Source organism: Staurois parvus, unplaced genomic scaffold, assembly GCF_062004578.1.
Source record: "Staurois parvus isolate SC_StPar_1 unplaced genomic scaffold, SC_StPar_1.0 ptg000051l, whole genome shotgun sequence".
Classification (NCBI taxonomy): domain Eukaryota; kingdom Metazoa; phylum Chordata; class Amphibia; order Anura; family Ranidae; genus Staurois; species Staurois parvus.
Window position 1 is genome coordinate 4,107,534 of NW_028317847.1, and position 25,629 is coordinate 4,133,162.

A 25,629-nucleotide genomic window follows, 5' to 3' on the forward strand; every position below is an offset into this window, starting at 1 on the left:
GTTGCAGAGCTACAAATCCCATGGGACATTACAAGGCTGACAGTTACAGGCTTGACTCCTAAAGGCAGAGGCATGATGGGACTTGTAGTTTCGCAACAGCTGGAGGGCCACAGGTTGGGCACCCCTACCTTATATAGAAGTCTACAGGAATGCAAGACCCACTTTAAGCAGGTTGAAAGGAGATCAACTGCAGGTCAAATGCACCTATCAATGAATTTTGAATGACCTTGGAAGTGTCTCAAATGGATTCTAAAATGATGCCATAGACCAGTGGTTGTCAACTTTCTTGTTATGGGGGGCCCTAGCATCACTAAAGAGCCACACATAAAATTCAGTGAATATTCATCATCAGAGACAGCAGACACGCAACAGCAATCTAGTCAAAGACTATGGACATGATAACAGAGATCATAGATGGTCAGAGACTACAGACACGATACAAGAGATGGTTAGAGACTGCGGACATGACACAAGAGATGGTTAGAGACTGTGGACATGACACAAGAGATGGTCAGAGACTGCAGACATGATACTGGAGCAGGGGCGGACTGACAACTCATGGGGTCCCCGGGCAATAGGGGATCATGGGGCCCCTGTGTGGGGCCCCTGTGTCCTTTCCCAAACTCAAAAAAGCCTATGAAAAAGGTACCAGGGGCATCTCATGGGGCCCCCTACTGACCCCGGGTCCTCGGGCAGTGCCCGAGTTTCCAAATGGTCAGTCCGCCCCTGGGCGGGAGTCTGTACGGAGTGGGTACTTCCTGAAATAAACATTTTTGTGATTCTAAATGTTACCTAAAAAACCACCCCAGGGGTAATGCTCCTCTTACTTTTGTGCTCTTGGATCTGCTGGAATATTGGTTTATTTTCCAAAAAAAAAAAATCACGTGACAAAAGGTGTGGTGCCAGTACAAAAGGGAATCTTCATTCATGCCCCTACACCAGCCAAGTGACTTTATGAAGCCCTGCTATGTAACTTTGGACAGATAAGATACTGGCACATAAAAATTCTGTGTGAGCCCATACCTCTGTAAAATAAGCAGGAGCTGGCTTCTACTTGATCCAGAAGAAATTAACTATGATTTCTTATTTTCTTTCTTATTTTTTTCTCACCCATCATTGAACATCTCAATCTGTTTGTGTCCCCATTCCCCGCCCAAATAACATGCCGGGATAATAAGGCCATCAATCTTGTTATAAAAATTCAAGCTTGGCCAAGGCTGTCATTTGTGGGGTTTGGATGTATCGCCTCTGCATTTCGCGGGGAAAGTTTAAGATACAGAGGTTAGCAATTACTCGAAAATCAATACTTCTTCTCAGATGATCAATTGGTTATCAGGAGAAACCCATGACGGGAGTCAGAGGCAATCTCGTGTGTGCCGCTGTCATCTCAGATTAATAGAGACATTTCCCAAGAGATGGAAAGTTGCGTTAATTTTAATTCTTTTAGACAGCCGTAAAGCACTTATCGGTGCTTAGAACAAATTGAGTCTTTGCTTAATGAGTCATTAAACACCAATGCTTTGTATATAATGAATACGACAAGACAATATTAACCAGATTCAGTCTTCTTTTGTTTGCTGCCACGTTTGCGCTTCATTTTGAAATGGTTGATTTAAATTGATCTTAGTGGTAGCCGCAGCTTAGAGGCCTGCCCAGAGAATATCTGAACCACAGGTATCTTACAGGCTTCACTGCGGATAACTAATTAGAAATTAAATGTTTCAGTGTGCCAGGGAAAGGTAATACTCCTATGGTGCTTGATATGGAATATAACATGGAAAATAATATCTCACAATTTCAAGTTGGAAGCGTTGTCCCTACAAGTGGCGACATGCAAACATTACTTTGAAAATCATCATTGAAGGTGACTCAGCAAATACGACATGACCAGGTGTATGGACCAAGAGCTTACTGAGATGCATTTTTGTTTGATAGGGATCTACTTTAAAAACTAGCGGGATTTGACAATTGCATTGTCCTATTAACCATAGCATGTCAGTTAGCAGGGAAATCCAAAAAGTAAAAGTTTAATACTGATTGGGGGGGGTATAGGCATCCTTCATGTATCTGACCCTGGTCCCATCAGGCTAGCAGGGGGGCTTAGTAGTGGTGACTGACAGTCCACAATGTTCTTAACTCTGGGTCCCCTGCTCTCACCATTCCTCAGCCCCGTCTACTTACAGAATCACCTGCACCCATGGCCCGATGGAGCTCTCTGTATAAAAAACATCAGCTAGGAGCGATGCAGAAGGCACCATAATGGCTGGTAAAGAAAGAGCCCCAGGGGCCAGCAGGTGCACTCTCTCCTGTTGAAGATTCACTCAAAATCCTGGCATTGGGAGAAGCCAAAATATGAGCAGCAGAGCCGGTTTGTTAGGGGAATCCAGACTGAGGTGTATTTGAGGATGCATTGGTGCAGAGAGTACTATGTAATGGAAGATTCAAAGGATGCAAAATGTGGGGTAATGGGGATGCAAGGAGATGCAGAGTGTGGGGTAAAGGGGGTACAGGGGATGCATTGCATGGAGTAATGGGTGATACAGGCAGTGCAGAGTGAGGTGTATTTGAGTATGCTTTGCTGCACAGTAATATGTAATGGGGAATCTAGGGAGTGTATTGTGTGAACTAATAGGGATATAGGGAAGGCAGAGTATGGGGAAGGGGGAACGGGGTACATTGTGAGGTGTAGTGAGGGCACAGATAGAGTAGTGAGAGATGTAGGTGGTACAGGGTACTGATAGTTGGGGATGCAGTTGATGCAGAGTGTTGGGGTAGTGGGAGATACAGGGGGTGTAGAGTAAAATGTAAGGGGTGCAGAGTGTGGGGCAGTGGGGATTTCAGTGGGTACATGGTGTGGGGTAGTGGGTGGGGCCATCAATTGAGTTTTGGCAGGCCCTGTCCAGTAGGCCGTATAGGGCCCATGATTTTTAATATTTATCCTGGTACAACTACTGCGTAAAGCGTATCTAAACTCATCAAAAATGTAATATATTCCATCTTACCAGTCATTAGATGTGGTAAGTGCATTAGTTTACTTATTTCAGATTCCCCCCCCCCTTTTTTTTCAAATGGTGATCCTGCCAGTAAGGCACTTCCTGTCCTAGGATGACTCACTCACCATATCGTATTGGTGGAAGGGCCCATGACCACACAGCACCTCTATTCTCCTCATCTCCATGGGTGGTGGTGTGGGGGTGCTGTAATCCACACAGAAACCTTGAGTTTGATTTTGCAATAGAAGCTGGGAATTTGCCCCTCAACTTAGTGAATGAGGTGAAGTTCTACTGAGCATCATCCAATTATGTGCAAGCAAAAAATGCTGCTTTTTTTCCCTTACTCATGATTGGTGGTTATTCTTTGCAAAGCGAAATTGCACAACATTCACTAAGCTCCAGAGCAAATTCCCTTGCAAAGTGAACAGCTTATTTGCCTTAATAAAATCAACTAAATGTGACTGATAACATTCAGCACAGGCAGAAAGAACAGTAAGTTATCAGCTCACAAGATTTCTGGCAGAGCCAAGGTTATCTTTTGTACTTATCCAAAAGATATAACCAAAAAAGCTTTCATTGGTGTAGTTAACAGACAAAAATAGAGCAAAAGTTAATTGTTGAAGTTCATTAAAATGGAACTAAAGGGAACAATACTTCACCTTTCCAATGGTCCCTCGCGGTTGCTCGCATCTTTTCCCATGTGCTAGTTTTGGGACCTTTTCACTGGATGACAACATGTGCAGGAGCTAGTCTTTCTGGCACACAGGGATCGAGTCAGCCACTGTATGTTGAGCTGCTTAGTTTACATTCTGGGGATCGCTATGAACAGGCAGGTAGGTGTAGTTTATTTAGCACAGTGGCTAAAAGGTTAGCAGTTCTGTACTGGGGTCATTGGTTCAAATCCCAACCACAGCACCACCTGCCTGGAGTTTGCATGTTCTCTCTGTGCCTGCTTGGGTTTCCTCCAGGTACTCCAGTTTCCTCTCACAGTCCAAAGACATGCTGGTAGGTTAATTGGCTCCTGTGTAAATTGTCCCTAGTATGTGTATGTATGAATGTGAGTTAGGGATCTTAGATTGTACGCCCCTTGAGGGTTAGGGACTGATGTGAATGTACAATATATATGTAAAGCGCTGTGTAAATTAACGGCGCTATACAATTACCTTAAATAATAACTGGTGCTATGTTAAAGGCAAGATGGACATCCTCCCACCATGCATGCACACAGATGTGCCGACAGGCACGGTTTCCTGTGATGTGAGAAGATGACTATAAAGCCCCATACACGCGATAAAAATATCGGACAAATTATCATCCTTTTTTTTTTTTTTGCATGCTAGTCTCATCAAAAGTGAAGAGGTTAATAAAGTTTTTTTTCATCCAAACAACTTTTATTGTCGAAAATGGAATCAATACATACAAGATATTGAAGACAAAAAAATACAATCATCATAGTATACAATGCTAATCCTTGAATGCACAGATTCATCAACATATGAAAACAACAAGCAATAAACATACATAACAATGCGATGTAGGGAGCCATAACATCAGTGACAATACGTAACGTTAAAAACCATAATCTGGTCACCTGGGGCACAATGGTAAGGATCTGTGTGGCTACACACTCACTACCTAAGGGATATATGACGTGGTCTACATAGGAGTAGGGTATCACACTTTTAGTAGCCTATCCATTATCAGTTGAGATGGAGCAAGCCCAAGTAAATCTATCAAGCCTTGCCAAACAGTCTGAATTTTTCGATGGGCATTACGATGTTGATATGTGAGTATTTCTCTAAGGAGTAGTGAATTAACATAGTCTGCCCATTGCTTTTTGGTTGGTGGGACAGAAGATAGCCATTGTCTAGCAATTAGTTTCCTGGCAGATATAATAGTCTTGAAACCGTAGTATACTCTCTGGGTTGTAGTGCCTCCTGATCTAAAGCACCCAGTAGGCAAGGGTCCTGAGCAATAGTGTATTGCGATACTAGGGAAATTGTCTGTAAGACCTCTCTCCAGTACCTGTTCAATTTTGGGCAACACCAGATCATATGGACGCTCCATCTCCGCCACCCCCTCTGCCAGTCCCTCCACTGGCTTCCGATTGTGCAACGGATCAAATTCAAAATCCTAACACTGATGTACAAAGCCGTCCACCACACTGCCCCGAACTACATCACTGACCTAATATCCAAGTACCGCCCAGCACGCACACTCCGCTCCTCACAAGACCTCTTCTCTCTAGTTCCCTAGTCTCCTCCTCCCATGCCCGCCTCCAGGACTTCTCCAGGGTGTCACCCATCCTCTGGAACTCCCTGCCCCAACCCATCAGATTATCACCTACTCTCCTCTCCTTTAGGAGCACCCTGAAAACCCACCTCTTCAGGGAAGCCTACCCCTGCCCTGCTAACTTGCCGACCTCCTCCATTCTTCCCACCACTCCATCCCCCACAGCTATCTCCTCCTGTGCCACCATCCCCTCCCTCCTAGATTGTAAGCTCGAAAGAGCAGGGCCCTCGATCCCCTCATGTTTTATATTGTATTGTTATTGTTCTGTCACATGTTCTGTCCCCCTTTGTAATGTACAGCGCTGAGCGAACTATTGGCGCTTTATAATACTGTATAATAATAATAATATGGATAAAGTCACCCCAGTGTACCTTGCATCTTGGGCAATTAGGGGAGTCTCTCCTGCCCCTCCGGTGTAGTTTCACAGGAGTCCTATATGCACGGTGGAGAATAAATAATTGTGATAATTTGTGGAAAGGAGAGAGAGATCATGGGTACAGACTCCAGCACGGGCAGCATCCCAGGTGTCACCAGCAATCTCCCCAATATCTTGGGTCCATTGTGCCCTACTACGCAAATTGGCATGATCTTGTACAGCCAATAATTGTGAATAGTTATGAAAAATCATACCCTTTTTATGTGTCGTCTGAATGACATCTTTAAGCAGAAGGTTACAAAAATTCTTGTACAACAGAATAAAAATTCAAAAATGATGTAATGTATTGTATTTGTGGACAAAAACTGTACTGATGAAATGAAAATCTTACGACCTGGTATCATACAAAAAGATTTTTTGTGCTTGTCCCTTCGTCTCAATGAAAGTTGTGTACTAACGATCAGATTATCGTACAATCGCGTATAAAGTGATAATTTTTATACGACTTTCTGATCGTGTGTACTAGGCTTTAGGGAATTCCCAAACTTTGCTGTCTTTGTGCTTACACAAGAAAATCTCATGCGCAGATGTCCTAAAGGGCTCTGCTGGGGGCTTCGGCACATCTGAGATACGCTACAGTGGCGGGTGGGCCGAAGTTGATACTCAGCAGAACTAAAGTTCCACTTTAAACCTAGAAATAATAATGCAAAAAACTTTGAAATTTAATTTAAATTTAATTTGGAAGAAAAGAAAATATTGTAGCAATTTATCATTATAATATTTACTCTCAATTATCTTTTGAGATTACATTGGTTTAGAAAACGGTTTAGCAGTTGCCTTAACTTAACAGACTATCAAATGGCCTGGCCGTTGTTTTATGTATCTATTAGTGGGAAGCCAGCTCTATATTCACCTGTAAGGTACTATATATAGGTGTTTGTGTGCAGCAGTCCTAATGCAGTGCTGTGTTAAGCTTGGGAAAATCAGCACAATTAACCTTAACTTTGAACTTTAATATACTCCGGTAAGAAACAAGCATGTGGAGCAGTGTGTTCGGCTGTATTTTAGCCACTGGCTAATGCTTGCTAAGTGGTTTCTGAAGTCCATTAGCAGGTAAAGATTTGCATTAAGAACCACTGTCAGGTTTGATTGCCGAAGTGTGTAATTTTTCCACCAGCTTAAATGTTGTATTTCCAGTAAAAAGTGGTCAGTCTTGTGTTAACATTTCCATTTACTGAGCTTTGGCCTGAAATTGTTGACCTTGGACAAAATCCTTTTTAAAAAGTAATTTAAAGTACACCTGTCCTTATTTGATACAGCTGTAACTGGCAACAGCATCAAACTTCTGCCACATATAGTTCAACCATAATAAAAAGTTATAATCCTATACCCACAGTTGATCCAGAGGAAGGCAAAAAAAACCCCTAGCAAAGCATGATCCAATTTGCTCCTGCAGGGGAAGAAATTTCCTTCCTGATCCTCTGAGAAGCAATTGGATATTCCTTGGACCAGCCTTACCTATAAATGTTAGTATCCAGTTATTTATTTGTATCTAGGAAAGAATCCAGGCCTTTTGTAAAGCAATCCACTGAGCTGGCCAGAACCAACTCTTGAGGGAGTCTATTCCACATTTTCACCACTCCGTATTTGGAGATTCCTCCAGAAGTAAAGAGTGCCCCCTTGTCCTCTGTGATGACCTCAGGGTGAATAACTCTACACCGAGTTCACTATATGAATCACTGATGTATTTATACATGTATGTATATACTGTATATATATTTATATACAAACAAGGTGTGACAATTTAATTCATGGAAATGTCCAATGGTGGTGAGTCATACAGCCATTCGCACTCAAGCATGTTCTGGCACATTCTAACTTGCACTTGCCTGGGTTATGTACAAGTTGTCTCAGTCTCAGTGTGTTGCACTGTTTGCTAAAAATGTGAGACAGGAATCTGGAGCAGCGGATTAATATCAAATTTTGTGTGAAAATTGGCAAAAGCACAGGGGAAATCTTAGTTCTGTTACAACAAGCTTATGGTGAACATTCCATGAAGAAATCAAGTGTTTTTGAATGGCATAGGCGGTATAAGGAGGGGCAGGAAGAAGTCCACAATGATGCAAGAAGTGGGCAGCCAAAAATGCAGAGGACAGATGCCAATGTGGAAAATGTAATGGGAATCTGTTTGCAACTCTGGCCTGACAAGTGGATTCTCCACCTTGACAATGCTCCTGCACATGATGCGATAAGTGTTCTCAAGTTCCTGGCCCAGAAATCCATTCTGAAACTTGACCAACCACCTTATTCCCGTCTTAGCACCCAGCAACTTTTGGCTGTTTCCAAAATTATAGATATAGTGAATGCAGGGTCCTGGGTTTAGAAACACTTTAAATCCCCTTTCTCCCCCATTCTGATGCTCGGTTTGAAATTCATCAAGTTGTCTTCACCACATCTAGATGCCTAAATGCAATGAGTTGCTGCCATGTGATTGGCTGATTTGCAATTTGTCCTACCAAGCACTTGAACAGATGTACCTGATAAAGTGGCCGGTGAAAGTATCCGCTGTGTGAATGGGAACATATAAACAAACATACAGTGAAGGAAATAAGTATTTGATCCCCTGCTGATTTTGAATGATTGCCCACTCACAAAGAAATTATCAGTCTAAAAATCGAATGTTCGGTGTATTGTAATACTGAGAGACAGAATAGCAACAAAACATTCAAAAGAAATGCATGTCTAACAAATTATGCACTGATTTGCATGTTCATAAGGGAAATAAGTATTTGATCCCCTTCACAAAACATGACTTAGTACTTGGTGGCAAATCCCTTGTTGGCAATCACAGAGGTCAGACGTTTCCTGTAGTTGGCCACCAGATTTGCACACATCTCAGGAGGGATTTTGGCCCACTCCTCTTGGCAGATCCTCTCCAAGTCCTTAAGGTTTGGTGGCTGACGTTTGCCAACTCGAACTTTCAGCTCCCTCCACAGATTTTCAATTGGATTAAAGTCTGGAGACTGGCTAGGCCACTCCAGGACCTTAATGTGCTTCTTCTTGAGCCACTCCTTTGTTGCCTTGGCCCTGTGTTTTGGGTCATTGTCATGCTGGAACACCCATCCACGACCCATTTTCAATGCCCTGGCTGAGGAAAGAAGGTTCTCACCCAAGATTTGATGGTACATTGCCCTATCCATCGTCCCTTTGATGTGGTGCAGTTGTCCTGTCCCCTTAGCAGAAAAACACCCCCAAAGCAGAATATTTCCACCACCATGTTTGACAGTTGGGATGGTGTTCTTGGGGTCATAGACAGCATTCCTCCTCCTCCTCCAAACACGGCGAGTGAATTGATGCCAAAGAGCTCGATTTTGATCACAACGCTTTCAACCAGTCCTCCTCTGCATCATTCAGATGTTCAGTGGCAAACTTAAGACAGGCCTGGACATGTGCTTTCTTGAGCAGAGGGACCTTGCGGGCACTGCAGGATTTCAATCCTTGTTGGTCGTAGTGTGTTACCAATTGTTTTCTTTGTGACTGTGGTCCCAGCTGCCTGGAGATCAATGACAAGATCCTCACGTGTAGTTCTGGGATGATTCCTCACTGTTCTCATGATCATTGACACTCCACGAGGTGAGATCTTGTATGGTGCACCAGACCTAGGGAGACTGACAGTTGTTTTGTGTTTCTTCCATTTGCCAATGATTGCACCAACTGTTGCCACCTTCTCACCAAGCTGCTTGGCGATAGTTTGGTAGCCCAGTCCAGCCTTGTGTAGGTCTACAATCTTGTCCCTGACATCGTTGGACAGCTCTTTGGTCTTTGCCATGGTGGAGAGTTTGGAATCTGATTGTTTGATTGCTCCTGTGGACAGGTGTCTTTTATACAGGTAACAAAATGAGATTAGCAGCACTCCCTTTAACCTCCCTGGCTGTATTCCCAAGTGTAGCTCAGGGTTAACTTTCAGTACCAAAAGCGGTAACCCCGAGCTACACTCGGGATTACACTGCAGCGTTGCTCAGGGATTTCCTCCAGCACTTACCTTGTCCTGCGCTCCAGCGATGTCCCCTCTGCAGCGTCCCCGGCCATCTCCTCCGGCCGATGGGTTCTGTTCCCTGCGAGCGTCGGGACGTACGGGGGATGGAAACAGCGGGAAATTCAAAAATTTTTAAAAGTGACATTCACTCAATGCACTAAAATCTCATAGTAAAACATTCCTGTATCAAACCATTTCACATACATTTTGTCCCGAGTGCTTTGTCCTGTGCCCTGCCTACCTTTTTACTGTTTTTTCTGCCTGGAAACTGAGAAACGTCCATGGCATCCAAAAAGCGTCCCTTTATGTCAAAAGCGGTTTTAGACCAGCTAGAGAACAGCGATAGTAAATTAGAACTACTTGCAAAATTGAGTGATAATGATTCGTGGGGAAATTCGTCATCAGACACTGAAAACGATTTTGTGACTTTGCTCAGCGATGTGCGAACTTGGCGCTCTATTTCAGATTTCAGTGTTTTTGGTTTGATTATATTATTGAATTAAATTTATTATTATTATATTATTATTTTTTATGAGTATTTATTAAATTATAATTTATGATTTCGTGTTTCAAATGTTAACATACCCGGGATGTTTATTAGACTCTTGTTCAGACAGATTTCAGTGAGTTTTTCCTAAAAATTACAGGGCTACAATAAAAAAAATACATATTACATATACATAAAAAAATGTACCGCTTTGAGCACAGAAATATAGACATAATCAGACCTCTAGGGAGGTTAAGAGACTGCTTCTAATCTCAGCTTGTTACCTGTATGTAAGACACCTGGTAGCCAGAAATCCTGCTGAATGATAGGGAATCAAATATTTATTTCCTTCATGAACATGCAAATCAGTTCATAATTTGTTAGACATGCATTTCTTTTGAATTTTTTGTTGCTTTTCTGTCTCAGTGTTACAATACACCGAACATTCGATTTTTAGACTGATCATTTCTTTGTGAGTGGGCAAACATTCAAAATCAGCAGGGGATCAAATACTTATTTCCTACACTGTATAGTGGAGTTTTCTCAAATTTGACTGCAAACGTGGAAATACACTTTAAACCCTACAGTGGATGTAGAGCACCTTGCTAGAAAACCAGATAGCCTCAAAGGTGGAGGACTGAATTCTGCTCCAACCTGTTATTCGTCGCAATACTGCAAGAAAAAGCCAGGATTTCAAAATTGTTGGCTGTCTTTAATTTCAAATACTTTAAACAAAATAAATATGTAACAGCAGGATAGACAGCTCTGCAATCTTTAGCGTGCATATATATGAAGAATAACTCCCGCTAGATATATGAATGCAGAATGGCACACTGTGTTTGAAATGCATAGCACCCATATCACTAATAGCTCATGTCTACTCTGGCTTCATACCGCCAAGATTAGCTGCTCCTAGTTCACATAAATTAATGATGTCTCGGGGAATTGTCTTCAAAAGAAGCAATTAATGTTTGCATACAGTCATTGTTAATTTATATATTGGTATTAAACAGGAATATGGACAGAATACATCATGTCTTCTCTCCTCTTTACCTGCTGCTAGTTTTAATAACGTTGCTAGATTCCCAACTTTGACTTTGCCGTAATGTCAGTGTAATTTTATTTTGTAAATATTCATTTGAAAAATTCTGTAGAGATGCCAAACACTGAGCAAATGTGAATGCTGATGTGCGTTTTAACTCTAGACAAAACTATTTGTTTGTTTTTTTGTTTAGCATAGTAGGGTTAGACTAGAGCCTCTGTCATGCATTTATTCCTAAGAAGGAAAAATGATGGCACTGGATCCCAAAGTGGAGCTAACTAGCACAAATTCATGTGAAACAATGACTGGCTCACATGATGTGTTGTCTTAGGCTGGCCATACATTATATAATTTTTCATTAGATTTTCCAAAACCATATAATATGAGGTCAAGACTAAACACTTTTATCCACTACAGGGCACTTATACCCCCTTCCTGCCCAGGCCAATTTCCAGCTTTCAGCGCTGTCACACTTTGAATGACAATTGTGCGGTCATGCAACACTGTACCCATATGACATTTTTATCATTTTTTTGTGACAGATAGAGCTTTCTTTTGGTGGTATTTAATCACCTCTGTTTTTTTTATTTTTTCTTAAACAAACCAAAAACCACTGAAAATTGAAAAAAAATTTTTTTTCTTATTTTTTGTTATAAAATTTTGTAAATAAGTGATTTTTCTCCTTCACTGATGTGCGCTAATGAGGCTGCAGTGATGGGCACTGATAGGGTGCACTGATGGACACTGATAGGTGGCACTGATGGGCACTGATGAGGAGGCACTGGTAGGTGGCATTGACAGGCATCACTGGGCACTGAAAGGTAGCACTAATATATGGCACTGATAGGCGGCACTGACTGGCACTGATACATGGCACCGACTGACACTGTTAGGTGGCACTGGCTGGCACTGTTAGGCGGCACTGACGGGCACTTATAGGCGACACTGATGCACACTGATAAGCAGCACTGACTAACACTGATAGGCGGCACTGATTGGCAGCACTGATAGGTGGCACTGACTGGCATTGATGTGTGACACTGAAAAGCAGCTCAGATGGGCACTGATATGTGGCATTGATGTGGCACTGATGGGCACTGGCAGGTGGCATGGATGAGCACTGAGAGCTGGCATTGATGGGCACTGACAGGTGGCATTGCTGGGGCTACACTGATCATCAGGGCACACCGGTCATCAGTGCCCTGATGATCAGTGCACATGTCCCCTCTGAGGAATGCTGATTACCGGCTCTCCTCTCGAGCTGTCAGCGTGACAGCTCGTGAGGAGAGAAATGCCGATAACCGGCATTTCCCTATTTACATGCGATCAGCTGTGATTGGACACAGCAGATCACATGATTGAGCTGACATCTTCGGCTCTTTCCAAGGGACACAGCGCATCACTGATCGCCGCGCTGCGTGCTCCTGGAGCTGCGCATGTGCGGTGAGAATGGGAGGACAGAATGAGAGAACCGCGAGGATATGATCTCCATGTATAATACATAAGGGGGATATGATCACCATGTATAATACAAAAGGGGGATATGATCTCCATGTATAATACATAAGGGGGGGATATGATCTCCATGTATAATACATAAGGGGGGGATATGATCTCCATGTATAATACATAAGGGGGATATGATCTCCATGTATAATACATAAGGGGGATATGATCTCCATGTATAATACATAAGGGGGGATATGATCTCCATGTATAACACATAAGGGGGATATGATCTCCATGTATAATACATAAGGGGGGGATATGATCTCCATGTATAATACATAAGGGGGATATGATCTCCATGTATAATACATAAGGGGGGATATGATCTCCATGTATAATACATAAGGGGGGATATGATCTCCATGTATAATACATAAGGGGGGGATATGATCACCATGTATAATACATAAGGGGGATATGATCACCATGTATAATACATAAGGGGGATATGATCTCCATGTATAATACATAAGGGGGGATATGATCGCCATGTATAATACATAAGGGGGGATATGATCTCCATGTATAATACATAAGGGGTGATATGATCTCCATGTATAATACATAAGGGGGATATGATCTCCATGTATAATACATAAGGGGGGATATGATCGCCATGTATAATACATAAGGGGGGATATGATCTCCATGTATAACACATAAGGGGGATATGATCTCCATGTATAATACATAAGGGGGGGATATGATCTCCATGTATAATACATAAGGGGGGATATGATCAACATGTATAATACATAATGGGGGATATGATCTCTATGTATAATACATAAGGGGGGATATGATCTCCATGTATAATACATAAGGGGGGATATGATCTCCATGTATAATACATAAGGGGGGGATATGATCTCCATGTATAATACATAAGGGGGGGATATGATCTCCATGTATAATACATAAGGGGGATATGATCTCCATGTATAATACATAAGGGGGATATGATCACCATGTATAATACATAAGGGGGGGATATGATCTCCATGTATAATACATAAGGAGGGATATGATCTCCATGTATAATACATAAGGAGGGATATGATCTCCATGTATAATACATAAGGGGGGATATGATCTCCATGTATAAATACATCAGTGGTTCATATAGTGAACTTGGTGTAAAGTTATTCACCCTGAGGTCATCACAGAGGACAAGGGGGCACTCTTTATGTCTGGAGGAAAAAAAAATGTAATATCCAAAAACAGAAAGGTTTCTTCACAGTAACAGCTGTGAAAATGTGGAATAGACTCCCCTCAAGAGTTGGTTCTGGCCAGCTCAGTGGATTGCTTTAAAAAAGTCCTGGATTGTTTCTTGGATACACAGAATATAACTGGTTACTAACATTTATAGGTAAAGTTGATCCAGGGAATATTCGATTACCTCTTGGGGGATCAGGAAGGAATTTTTTCCCCTGCAGGAGCAAATTGGATCATGCTTTGCTGTGTTTTTTTTTAACTTCCTCTGGATCAACTGTGGGTGTAGGATTATAACTTTTTTTTTTAACTGGATGGACTTTTGTGTTTTTTCAGCCAGACTATGTAAACCACACAGAAAGTAGGTTGGATCAGGCTGTGAGGTCTCAGCTTCAAACTATGTGGAACCTGTGATTCTGTGGCAAAAGCAATAAACGCTGTTTATGATCATGAGAAATGTGAGCGGTCTGGCAAACGGTTTTTTGATATAACTCAGTTTATTAGCAGTATTACACTATTGGTATTTCTTTTCCCTGCACTGCTGTGCAGTTGGAGAGAGGAAAAGGCAGGAGCGAGAGGAGGAACATCTTATACCTTGTGGTGGAAAGGAATCCTGGAGGTCTTAAAGGGGGTTTAGGAGCCCATAATAATCCTAGAAGGCGCAATAATCACCAATATCTGGTGAGTGCGGTGGATGTTGGTTTTTTCACTGGTGGATGGTGGAAGTATTATTTCTGGCACTAAAGATTTTTTATTTATTTCTTCAATTGGAAGCTACATAGTTTTAGACTGATGTTACTGTTGTGGGCTTAGAAACACTTTAAATGTTACTAGGCTATTTTCTCCCTAAGTCAGATGTTCTCCATATTTGCGTGCATCAGGAGAATACCACATTGTGGTCACTAGATGGAGCTGATGATCATACTAAATATTTATTTTCTATCAGCATCAGCTCCATCTAGTGGCCATAATGTGTTTTTTTCCTGCTTCACGCTATTCTTATCAATGAAAAACATCAGATTTGGAGAGAAACTATAATAGTAACATTTTATTTTGCCAGTATTTGCGCAGAACAAATGTATATGCCATTTCACAGAGTGACTAGCAGAATAAAAAAAATACACCCCGTTGCGCATAATACCTTTTTAGTTTGCCTATAAACAATGAAGAGCCAGCAGGTTGAAGAGGGATAATGCCTTGCCTGGCTTTGCAGTGGCTACCCTTGGCAGCGCTTCTAGATTTAGTTATGAAAATTTTATGAAAACAGTGGGTGATATGACCAATATATTCCTTCCTAAATAGAATGTAGCCTTAAGTGAATTACAGCAACTGACTTCCAGTTGGTTTCTTGCATTGCTGTGTACAACACTATTTTCTTTGCTGAAAAAAAAAACAAATATGTAGTTCAATCATGACAAAAATAGTAAAAAGATTGTATTTGGCATCCTTTAAAGCTGAAGGCAAAATCACTCAGCTCTGTATTCATTAATGATTTATACATTTTTTTTTCTCAATGCAAGCTGTATACGTACCTGAATTTGCCTCTGTATCAGTCTCTTGAAGTCCCTGAACAGCAGACCTCTGGCTGATTGAGAAGCGGCACCAGAAGCCAATTTACTGAGCTGCAGAGCTCTAGGAAGGGACTTGCTGATAGGAGGAGAGAGCAGAGTGACAGAGAGATCAGCTCATCAGTCTGCTGCTTCTCTTTTCTCTGTCACAGGCTTGAGGAGGAACAGGATCTAGAAGTGTTACTTAACTGCCGCAGATTAAAATCAAGTATCCTGCCCTGCTTAAAAAAAATGGGCTGTGCTGTGTCAAAATCAGGACTGGATGGACAGAAATACAAATACTTCGGGAGGTAAAATGGCTCCCATGTATATGTTTTATCTATGCAGGGCTTTTTTTTCAGCGAAAACACGGTGGTACGCAGTTCTGGCACCTGTAGTTGCTGGGAGGGGGGCTTATGTTCTTGAAGGAGCTTCTTTTGTGTCTGTAGGGGTCTACTGTTGCTGGTTGAGCCTATTGTTGTTGATAGTGGATCTATTGTTGCTGGGTGGTTCGTTGGTATTGAGGGGATCTACTGTTGCTGGTTGCTGGAGAGTCTATTAATTCTGACTGCTGGGGATTTACTGTTGCTGGTGGGTGTCTGTTGTTGTCGGGGGGAGGGGTCTGTTGCTGCTGGGGGGCTATGTTGTTGCTTGGGGTCTATGGGGAGGAGAGTAGTTGGCAGGAATAAGAGACTGTGCTCGGAGGTGGATTGGAAGCAGGGACAAGGGGTGACTCGGGAGAAGGGGGGATACCTTCATCTATGTATTTAGTGGCTTGCATAGAGTCCAACTTTCTCAGGGCAGCTCATAAGTTTGTAATTAGCAATTTAGGTCTGATCACCATGTAGCGCTACCCTTTAGAGGGCTGCTGTGTTGTGGGTACCCCTAAACCTTATGCAGCCAAGCAAAAGGTATTTTTCACACTTTCATCCATAGCCATTGAACAATCTGTGAGCTTGGTTTTGTTATTTTATTATGGGAAATAACTTGGATAGAGAAATAGGGATTTTGGGATGCTCAAGTTGGCTTGAATCAATGAAGGGGGAACAACTTACTTCCTATGCAAAAAACAGATCCTGGACTGCTCTTTTCCTTGAAAGCCGTCAGTCGCTGCAGCCCTTTACCGGCAAGGAACTAGCAGCCCGTAAAAATCAGCTTAGCTTCTTCTAACTACATGCAGAGATGTCTCCTCTCCGCCCCTGTAGAACCACTCCCATCTCCACAGCCTGCAGACACTACCAGGCCTCCTGGCTGCTCTGAAGATATCCCGGGACAAGGATAAAGGATTGAGCACAGTGCTGTCCAGGGTGTGCTGATGTACTCACTCTGTCCTCTTTGCTCCCACTGCTCCAAGTCTCAATCCCATTCATGCTGCACTGCTGAATGTATTTTTACTAGCCAGCCCGAGCGCAGCCTGGAGGTTGGTCCCCCCTAGACCTAGGGGACCCCTCCCAGGCACTGACAATCTTCTCAGCACTCCATCTTCCACCCCACTCTGTCTGCTTGATTTTCCTATATTTATGGGCCATTCTACCACTCTACTAGGGCCTCCAAACCTGGAATCGGCAAAACTCCTATAAATATGCAGATTAGGTCTCCACCCTTTCCTGCTTACTGACTTCTAGAAGGTTCTATGGTTCTCCAGAGTCAGGAGGAAGTGATAGAGCCACAACCAGTTAAGTCATCCAGCTGACCTGCAATAACCCAACCTCAATCACAGACTCAAACAGTTACCATTAGTCATACACAATTATTTTACCTGCAATACACTACACTATACTATAAGCACACTAGAGGGTACTACACACCACTATTAACTACACCATTAAGCAACCAGCAATATATTATAATTTATGGTGCTTAAACATCTCCACAGTGTATCAATCTGTAAGTACAATAGTTTTTAATGTATAGAGCAGGGGTCTCCAAACTTACTAAATAAAGGGCCAGTTTATTGTATTCAAAATTTTTGGAGGGGCCGGACTGTGGCAAAATTTCCTTGCATCAGTGGGAGTAAACATCACCTCATTTGGCATTAGGGGAAAGAATAGTGCCCCATCATTGGTATCATTGGGAGGAATAGTACCCCATCATTGGTATCATTGGGAGGAATAGTGCCCCATCATTGGTTTCATTGGGAGGAATAGTGTCCCATCATTGGTATCATTGGGAAGAATAGTGCCCCATCATTGGTATCATTGGGAGGAATAGTGCCCCATCATTGCTGTCATTGGGAGGAATAGTACCCCATTATTGGTGTTAGTGGGAGAAATGGTACCCCATTGTTGGTATTAGTTGGCAGAATAGTGTGTCATATAAGTGGGAGGAATAGTGCCCGAAGGGCTGGATAAAGGCAGGCAAAGGGCCACATCCGTCCGCAGTTTGGAGACCACTGGTATAGAGCAAGCACACCACATAGCCAGACTGCTTTAGTAATAAGTTTGTATTAGGCATATACAGTACATAAAATCACCTAGCAGGTACAAATACCCAAGCATGTCATCTAACATCAAGCATAACACAATAAAGATGTACACTCCATTGTTGAATCACAGCAAAGAACTTGCACATACTGTAGGTACACTGAGCTATACTTAAAGAGCTGTTGTTAATAAACACGCACATACAGGAATTTAGTACCCAGAATAGAGTAATGTAAAGGAAAGCTGAGCCAGACCCTGGAGAAAAGAGAGAGGAGGAGGAAAAAAAAAAAACATTCGGGAATTTATAAGCCCCCTTCCTGAAGAACCTCCTACCTTAGGAAAGGCCTAAACCCAGGACCTTAGAGCTTCAAGGCAAGAGTATGAACAACTGATGATATTATTATATATGGTATTCTCTGATTGGACAAATGCAGAGGCAGGATGGTGACTCAGAAATATCCATACCTGGATTTCTTAACCTCCCTAGCGGTCTGATTATGTCCATATTTCTGTGCTCAAAGCGGTCCATTTTTTTGCATGGAAATATGTATTTTGTTTATTGTAGGCCTGTAATTTTTAGGAATAACTCACTGAAATCTGTCCGAACAAGAGTCTAGTAAAACATCCCGGGTATGATAAAACTTGAAACACGAAATCATAAATTATTATTTAATAAATAATCATAAAAAATAATAATATAATAATAAATTTAATTAAATAATATAATCAAACCAAAAACACTGAAATTTGAAATATAGCGCCAAGTTCGCACGTCACTGAGCAAAGTCGCAAAATCATTTTCAGTGTCTGATGATGAATTTCCCCACGAATCATTATCACTCAATTCTGCAAGTGGTTCTGATTTACTATCGCTGTTCTCTAGCTGGTCTAAACCTGCTTTTGACCTAAAGGGACGCTTTTTGGACGCCATGGACATTTCTCAGTTTCCAGGCAGAAAGAACAGTAAAAATGCAGGCAGGGCACAGGACAAAGCACTCGGGACAAAATGTATCTGAAATGGTTTGATACAGTAATGTTATACTATGTGATTTTAGTGATTTTAGTGAATGTCACTTTTTGTCATTTTGAAAATTCCCGCCGTTCCGTCCCCCGTACATCCCGACGCTCACAGGGGACGGAACCCAGATAACAGATGCCGGCATCCGCCATTTTACATTGCTGGGGACACTGCAGGAGGGACATCGCGGGAGCACAGGACAAGGTAAGTAATCGAGGGATCCCAGAGCAGCGCCGCATGGTAAGCCTGATTGTAGCTCGGGGTTACTGCTTGTGGTACTGAAACTTTACCCCGAGCTACAATCAGGAATACCGCCAGGGAGGTTAAAAAAACTACTGCAATTTCAATTATAAATTGACAGTTTTATCCCAAGTATGGCCACCTTAACATAAACTTGTTACAAACTTAGGTAGGTCAATCAATTTTGAAATAGCATAAGCAGAAGTTATCTTCAGTGAAAGATGTCTATCAAAACAGTCAGATCCATAAATATAACCAGTTGAACTTAATGTATATATAAATCTTGATGTTTACTGTGACAGGAGTCACTTTGGGTGAGGGGCCCATGGAGCACAACTTGCTTTGGAGAGGTCGGGAGACCCCTGTCTCAGCTCCCCATATCCCTCTTATGTGTAAGTCACCCTGTGTCTCTTAGGGGCACAGAGTGACTAATGGGCACTGAGAATGCAGTTGGAATTCCTTCAGATGTGACCGTAATATTTATCAGCTATATGAAGACTATTCCTGGTTGTTGATTCTGAACTAGACATGTGAATTGAAGGAGCCTGACCTTCTGCTCTTTAGTGAGATCCTAATTCATCCAACCATTGTCTAGGTGTGAATTCCCATTCACCTTTTGTTTTGGTCACCCAGCTAGCTAACCTAATTAACTTACAGTTTGGAGTGTTAAGTCTATTTCTGTATATAGCTGAGTTTGCATATGAACATGTGATTAGTCTCAGTGTGTATTGTATAAAAAGCCTGTTTGGTGTTATGTGATTGCATCCCATTGTTCTATTGTGTGTCTTGCTTGGGAGCAAACTATTATGGGATGTATGTGTTTGTGTGGGGGGGTGCCTGCTGATGTGTTTCTTGTTACTGGGTGTGTATTGCCCTGCCCTGTGTATATATCTTGTATCTATGTTAAAAAAGAGCTGTCTATTTCCTGGTTTTGTTCAAGCGTGGTGTCCGTGGATCTGTGTTCAGACAGGGAAGCGGGAGTCTAACGGAAATACCCAAGTGCAGTCGGGGTCCGGTTCCACTACATTTACTATTAAATATGAGGTTTGCTGCCTCCGCTCTTTAAAGACCTTACACCAAGATATTGTATGTCCTATGGGTCCAGAGGGCCTATATGGCTCCCCAAATCCACAACAAGAAATATAACTGTGCCTTTCTCCGGGGCTGGTATCTATAATAATAGCATAAAGCTCAATTGGGACTGCAAGAATCAAAATGCTATTGCTGTGTCATTCAATAGAAGGGTAAGGTGGGTGCTACAATAAACTAATCTATATTGGAAGGGTAAAAGGTTGAAATAGGATCAATAAGTATATAAGAAGGGGGGAACCAAAGGGGTGGAAGAGGTGGGGAATAAACACGTAGGGAAAGGTGTAGGAGCTGAATGGGTCTAAGAGAATGGAAGGAAAAGAAGAGCGAGTCTAATTGCGTGAGCACACTTGACATTCATCTGTTTCATGGAAAACTGCTTAGGAGACCACAAGGAGGGTATCAAAACTCCAGGGACCACAAACGATTATGGAAATTAATTAGTAGTGCCGTACATTTTTCATTCATTATAGTGCCTGTAATTCTACGTTTGACTTCATCGAAAATAAGGACATGTTGTCCTTTGACCACACTATAGTTTGCTTAGTGGCCATAAAGATGTGGGAGATCAAAATTTGCTGATATCTGGGTTTATGTAGCATATTTTTATGTAATAAGGCTTCCCAAGGATGACGTGGTTTTCATAACATGTAACCTCTGCTTATGTATTCTTAAGCAGGATATGTTTATTAGATCTTTCAAAGACATTCAGTTACAATAGATACACGAATAGGGAACATAGTATATGGCACAGGATGAGCATCTCAAATCAAACACTTTATATTTCGATCCTTGCTTATGTATTTTTATTATATATTCCTTTAGAAGTTGTGAAATCATTTTTTCAGTCTAGCTAATGTTATTTTACCAGACAACTGTCTTGATGTTAAATTGCTACAAGGCATCTTAATTATCTAATCTCCAGAGGGAAAGCTGTCTCTGAAAACTGACGGGTGGGGGTTTGGTGTCGTTTATAGGAAAAAGAATGCTAGAAGTGTGTGTTATCAGTATGCTCTTAGTCCTGTAAACAGCAGGTAGGTAGGTGTTGGGGGCAGTACCACCTCTGCAGAATTGCTTGTCCTGTTATAATCTCCATTGTGAGGAGGAGGGGGGGGGACCTAAAGAAGAAATACTGCCAAAGCTCTTTTGACTGTACGCCTCCTGTGGATCACAGGAGTGCCGTTCATTCTGCACACCTGTGACCCATTTTCAGCTGACAGAGGGCTGTAGCCCACTGACAGCTCATGTCACTCAGCTGGTACAGGCTGAAAGATCCCGACTTTAAAGTTGGGATCCACCCCAGAGTCTGGATCGGCACCTGGTTCAGCCTCTCAAAGAGCCGCTGAGAGCCTGAAACAGCCGCTCCCTACCAATCCACAGCCAAGCATTCCGGTGAGCGCGCGGAGGGGGGGCAGAGCAGAGAGCAGTGACTGAAGGTCATGTGGTCACTGAGTTCTAACACATAGAGCCGGCGGGGGACAGATGCAGCATCGAACCGATGCTGCACCCACCTAGGTAGATATAATTTTGGGGAAAAAAACAAAGCCGTGCTTCTCTTTTAACAACCATAAGGGCATGAGACTTGGCAAGTGCAACAATTCCATTCTGAGCAGTTTAGCTGTATGTATTGCCCTTTAAGATTCTTCACTTTCTTTTGCTGTTCATCATATGCACATGAACTGTAAATGCATTAGCACACTCTAACGCCCCCCAGTCACTTATCATTGTTAGGTTTTATTGCACGACTTGAACCCTTTGTTTAATAACGTAATGCGCCATAGATTTTCCTCTCAAGTATAAATAATTGATTGATGATTAATACTTTGTTTTTCAGCTTGCCGCTGAGATTCTAGAAGGTCTTTTGGAAGAAGACGATGAAGTAATACAGGTATGTAACACAATGACTACAAAAACAAATAGATTAACTTTTGTGAGAAATATTGTTGTGCCTTGGAATACATGTATTATTGAGCTGTGAACATTGCTTGAATGTTTCATTACCATAAATGCTTTCTACCCATTATGGTATCTGTCTTACCCTTCATGGTTAGGAGTTTTCTTCTGCAAGCATCATAGAGGAACACCATTCAGCCATGGTGGTCACCACCATACAAGCCTCTATTTAGCACCCAAGGACATGTTTTGCACACAATGCATGCAGTTTAGTCCACGAAACAAGTAACTCCACTCACATATCAACCTCGTGTGGAGCACAGATGGTATATTAAAAATCTGACAAGTTTTTTGGGAATCCAAAAGTGAGAAACCTACATATATAGCTGTCACAATCTTGATTCAGCCTCGGAGACTAGTAGTAGTGAGGCACCCACTGACCAGCTGAATAAATACAGAGGCAGGTCACTCTGCCGCATGACAGGGGCTCACCGGAGGTGTGGAGTCTAAGTACTAACTGGTGTTAACAAGAGCTCCTGATGGTGGATATGGGTTTTTCTGCATGTTATTACCAGGTTGCTGTCCTCAGTGACAAGAGTGAGATATTGACTGGAGAGAGCACAATAATCTGGCAAACAGGGAATACAGAGACATGGCCTAAATCAGAAACAGGAGCAAAGAGTACAAGGCCTAAGGATGGAGGGGGCTGACCAGCATTCCCAGTGGCTCAGCAAGAAGAGCCATTGCCAGACTCAGCAGAGGTTGCAGGTTCAGATCCAGGTCCTGACAATAGCATTTAGACCCTGGCTCATTTTATGTTTACACCCAACACTTTTTCAGGGTTTTCTTATTGACTCCTAAGACACAGGCCATGCAGAAGCAAAAGAAGACCACTGTTGAATACATGTATATCGACTTGCCGACCGCATAGCTTACATATATGGTGGCAGAGCGGACCTTTTTTTTTTAGATAGTTGGGAAAGGCTTAGAATTTTATTGCTGTCAGTATTCCCATCATGGAGATTTTCCCTCTTATCCTGGTCAAATTACATGAAAAGAATGGAGTGGAAATCTCCCCAAATAAGGGGAAATTCCTTTTTTGACAGCTGTCACCAGACCAGTTATCTACGGAATATATCACCTCCATTCATATTCCCGTTATTGTCATGAAATTTTGATTTCCCCCATCAGTATTTGTCCCATTGGCATCTTTACCAAGGGGAAACTGACAGCAACCCTTCCCCTGTTGATCCAATACTAGAAAAAAAAGTGCTATTTCTTCTCAGCTTTATTGAAACCATATATAGTTGATAATTTTGGTAAATGTATTGAGTGGAATGTTTGGAGATAACAAAATAGTGCATAGTGTACAGTATGCCAGGGATGGGTACTGGATGGGAGATAAATGTCCCCTTTATTTAGGTTGTGGTCCCGTTAAAGGGGGTTAAAAGAAAGTTGGAGTCCTCAGGGATTCCCACCTATTCAGGGTAATTGGTCTTGGGGTGATCCGATAGATAGGGAAAGCTAAATTGCAGCATTCCCAGAAAGGGGACTTTAATTCACAGAGATTTTGGGTGGGAAAGAGCCTCCAACCCTGATTATGGGTACTTTGGTTCTGTAAGGGTTAACTCACCTGCAAGAGAGGGCAGCAAAGGGGAGAAAGCTGTCAGCAGGTTTCTGTGAGGTGTTCAGTGGTATTGGACACAGTTGTGAGAGGTCTGTGAACTGTCTGGCTACTTAGACACTTCCTGGACCCCTAAGCAGGCAGAAACCTTAAACCCTGGTGTGGGACCAATATACTGGCAGTTATCCGTCATATTATTTGCTGTATTCCAGAGGTATGGACTGTTTTTGTTTCATTTGCAGATGAAAGATGTTTTGTTTGCCAGGTTTTTGGTTGAAAAATAAAGACTGGTTACTTTTACAAGCGGCTGGTTAATGTTCCAAACCCCAAGGATTACAATACCAACTGTGAAGGATGGTATAAGTATATGAAGGATAGGAATTACAGGAAGTGAATCTCTTTGCTTTCTCAAGACTTGATGTAGAATCAATGATGATCTAACAAACGAAAAGTTGTATTAAAAAATTCTACAACGGTGTGTCAGTTATTCTGTTAACGATCTAAGATAGGACGCCATCTAGGACTAGGATATAAAATGCAAGAGTAAAGCTGCTGGCTAGTGTTCTGAACCCCAAGGTTTACAACACCAACACCTTAACATTTACCCTAACTGTGAAGCATGGTGTAGGAAGTATAGTGAGAATAGGAATTACACTTTGCATCCTCAATACTTGGTGTGAAATCATTGATGATCTAATAATATACTGCTAAAAAAAATTAAAGGAACACTTTTTAATCAGAGTATAGCATCAAGTCAATTAAACTTCTTGGATATTAATCTGGTCAGTTAAGTAGCAGAGGGGGGTTGTTAATCAGTTTTAGCTGCTTTGGTGTTAATGAAATTAACAACAGGTGCACTAGATGGGCAACAATGAGACGGCCCCCAAAACAGGAACGATTTTACAGGTGGAGTCCACTGACATTTTTTTCTCTACTCATCTTTTCTGACTGTTTTTGACTAGTTTTGCATTTGGCTAGGGTCAGTGTTATTACTGGTACCATGAGGCAATACCTGGACCCTACAAAGGTTGCACAGGCAGTCCAACTCCTCCAGGATGGCACATCAATATGTGTAATTTGCAGAAGGTTTGCTGTGTGCCCCAGCACAGTCTCAAGAGCATGGAGGAGATTCCAGGAGACAGGCAGCTACTCTAAGAGAGCTGGACAGGGTCACCCCATCAGCAGAACTGTTATCTACTCCTTTGTGCAAGGTGGAACAGGATAAGCACTGCTAGAGCCCTACAAAATGACCTCCAGCAAGCCACTAGTGTGAATGTCTCTGACCAATCAAAAACAGAATTCATGAGGGTGGCCTGAGGGCCCGATGTCCTCTAGTGGGCCCTGTGCTCACTGCCTGGCAACATAGAACTCGATCGGCATTTGCCATTGAACACCAGAATTGGCAGGTCTGTCACTGGCGCCCTGTGCTTTTCACAGATGAGAGCAGGTTCACCCTGAGCACATGTGACAGACATGAAAGGGTCTGGAGAAGCCATGGAGAACATTATGCTGCCTGTAACATCATTTAGCATGATCGTTTTGGTGGTGGGTCAGTGATGGTCTGGGGAGGCACAGACCTCTACAGGCTAGACAATGGCACCCTGACTGCCATCATGTATTGGGATGAAATCCTTGGACCCATTGTCGGACCCTACACTGGTGCAGTAGGTCCTGGGTTTCTCCTGGTGCACAAAAATGCCCGGCCTCATGTGGCGAGAGTATGCAGGCAGTTCCTGGAGGATGAAGGAATTGATACCATTGAATGGCCCCCATGCCCGCCCGACCTAAATCCAATAGAACACCTCTGGGATGTCATGTTTTGGTCCACCCAATGCCGCAGGGTTGCAC

General features: G+C 42.4%; 1 protein-coding gene across 1 annotated transcript in view; it reads left to right on the top strand.

Moving 5' to 3' along the window:
* LOC149470197 (uncharacterized) overlaps window positions 1-25,629 on the top strand; it is a 693,606-nt gene that overhangs the window by 538,829 nt on the left and 129,148 nt on the right. The window contains 1 exon segment of the mRNA XM_089666341.1: window positions 22,099-22,152. Within this exon segment, the coding sequence (XP_089522467.1) occupies window positions 22,099-22,152 (54 nt within the window).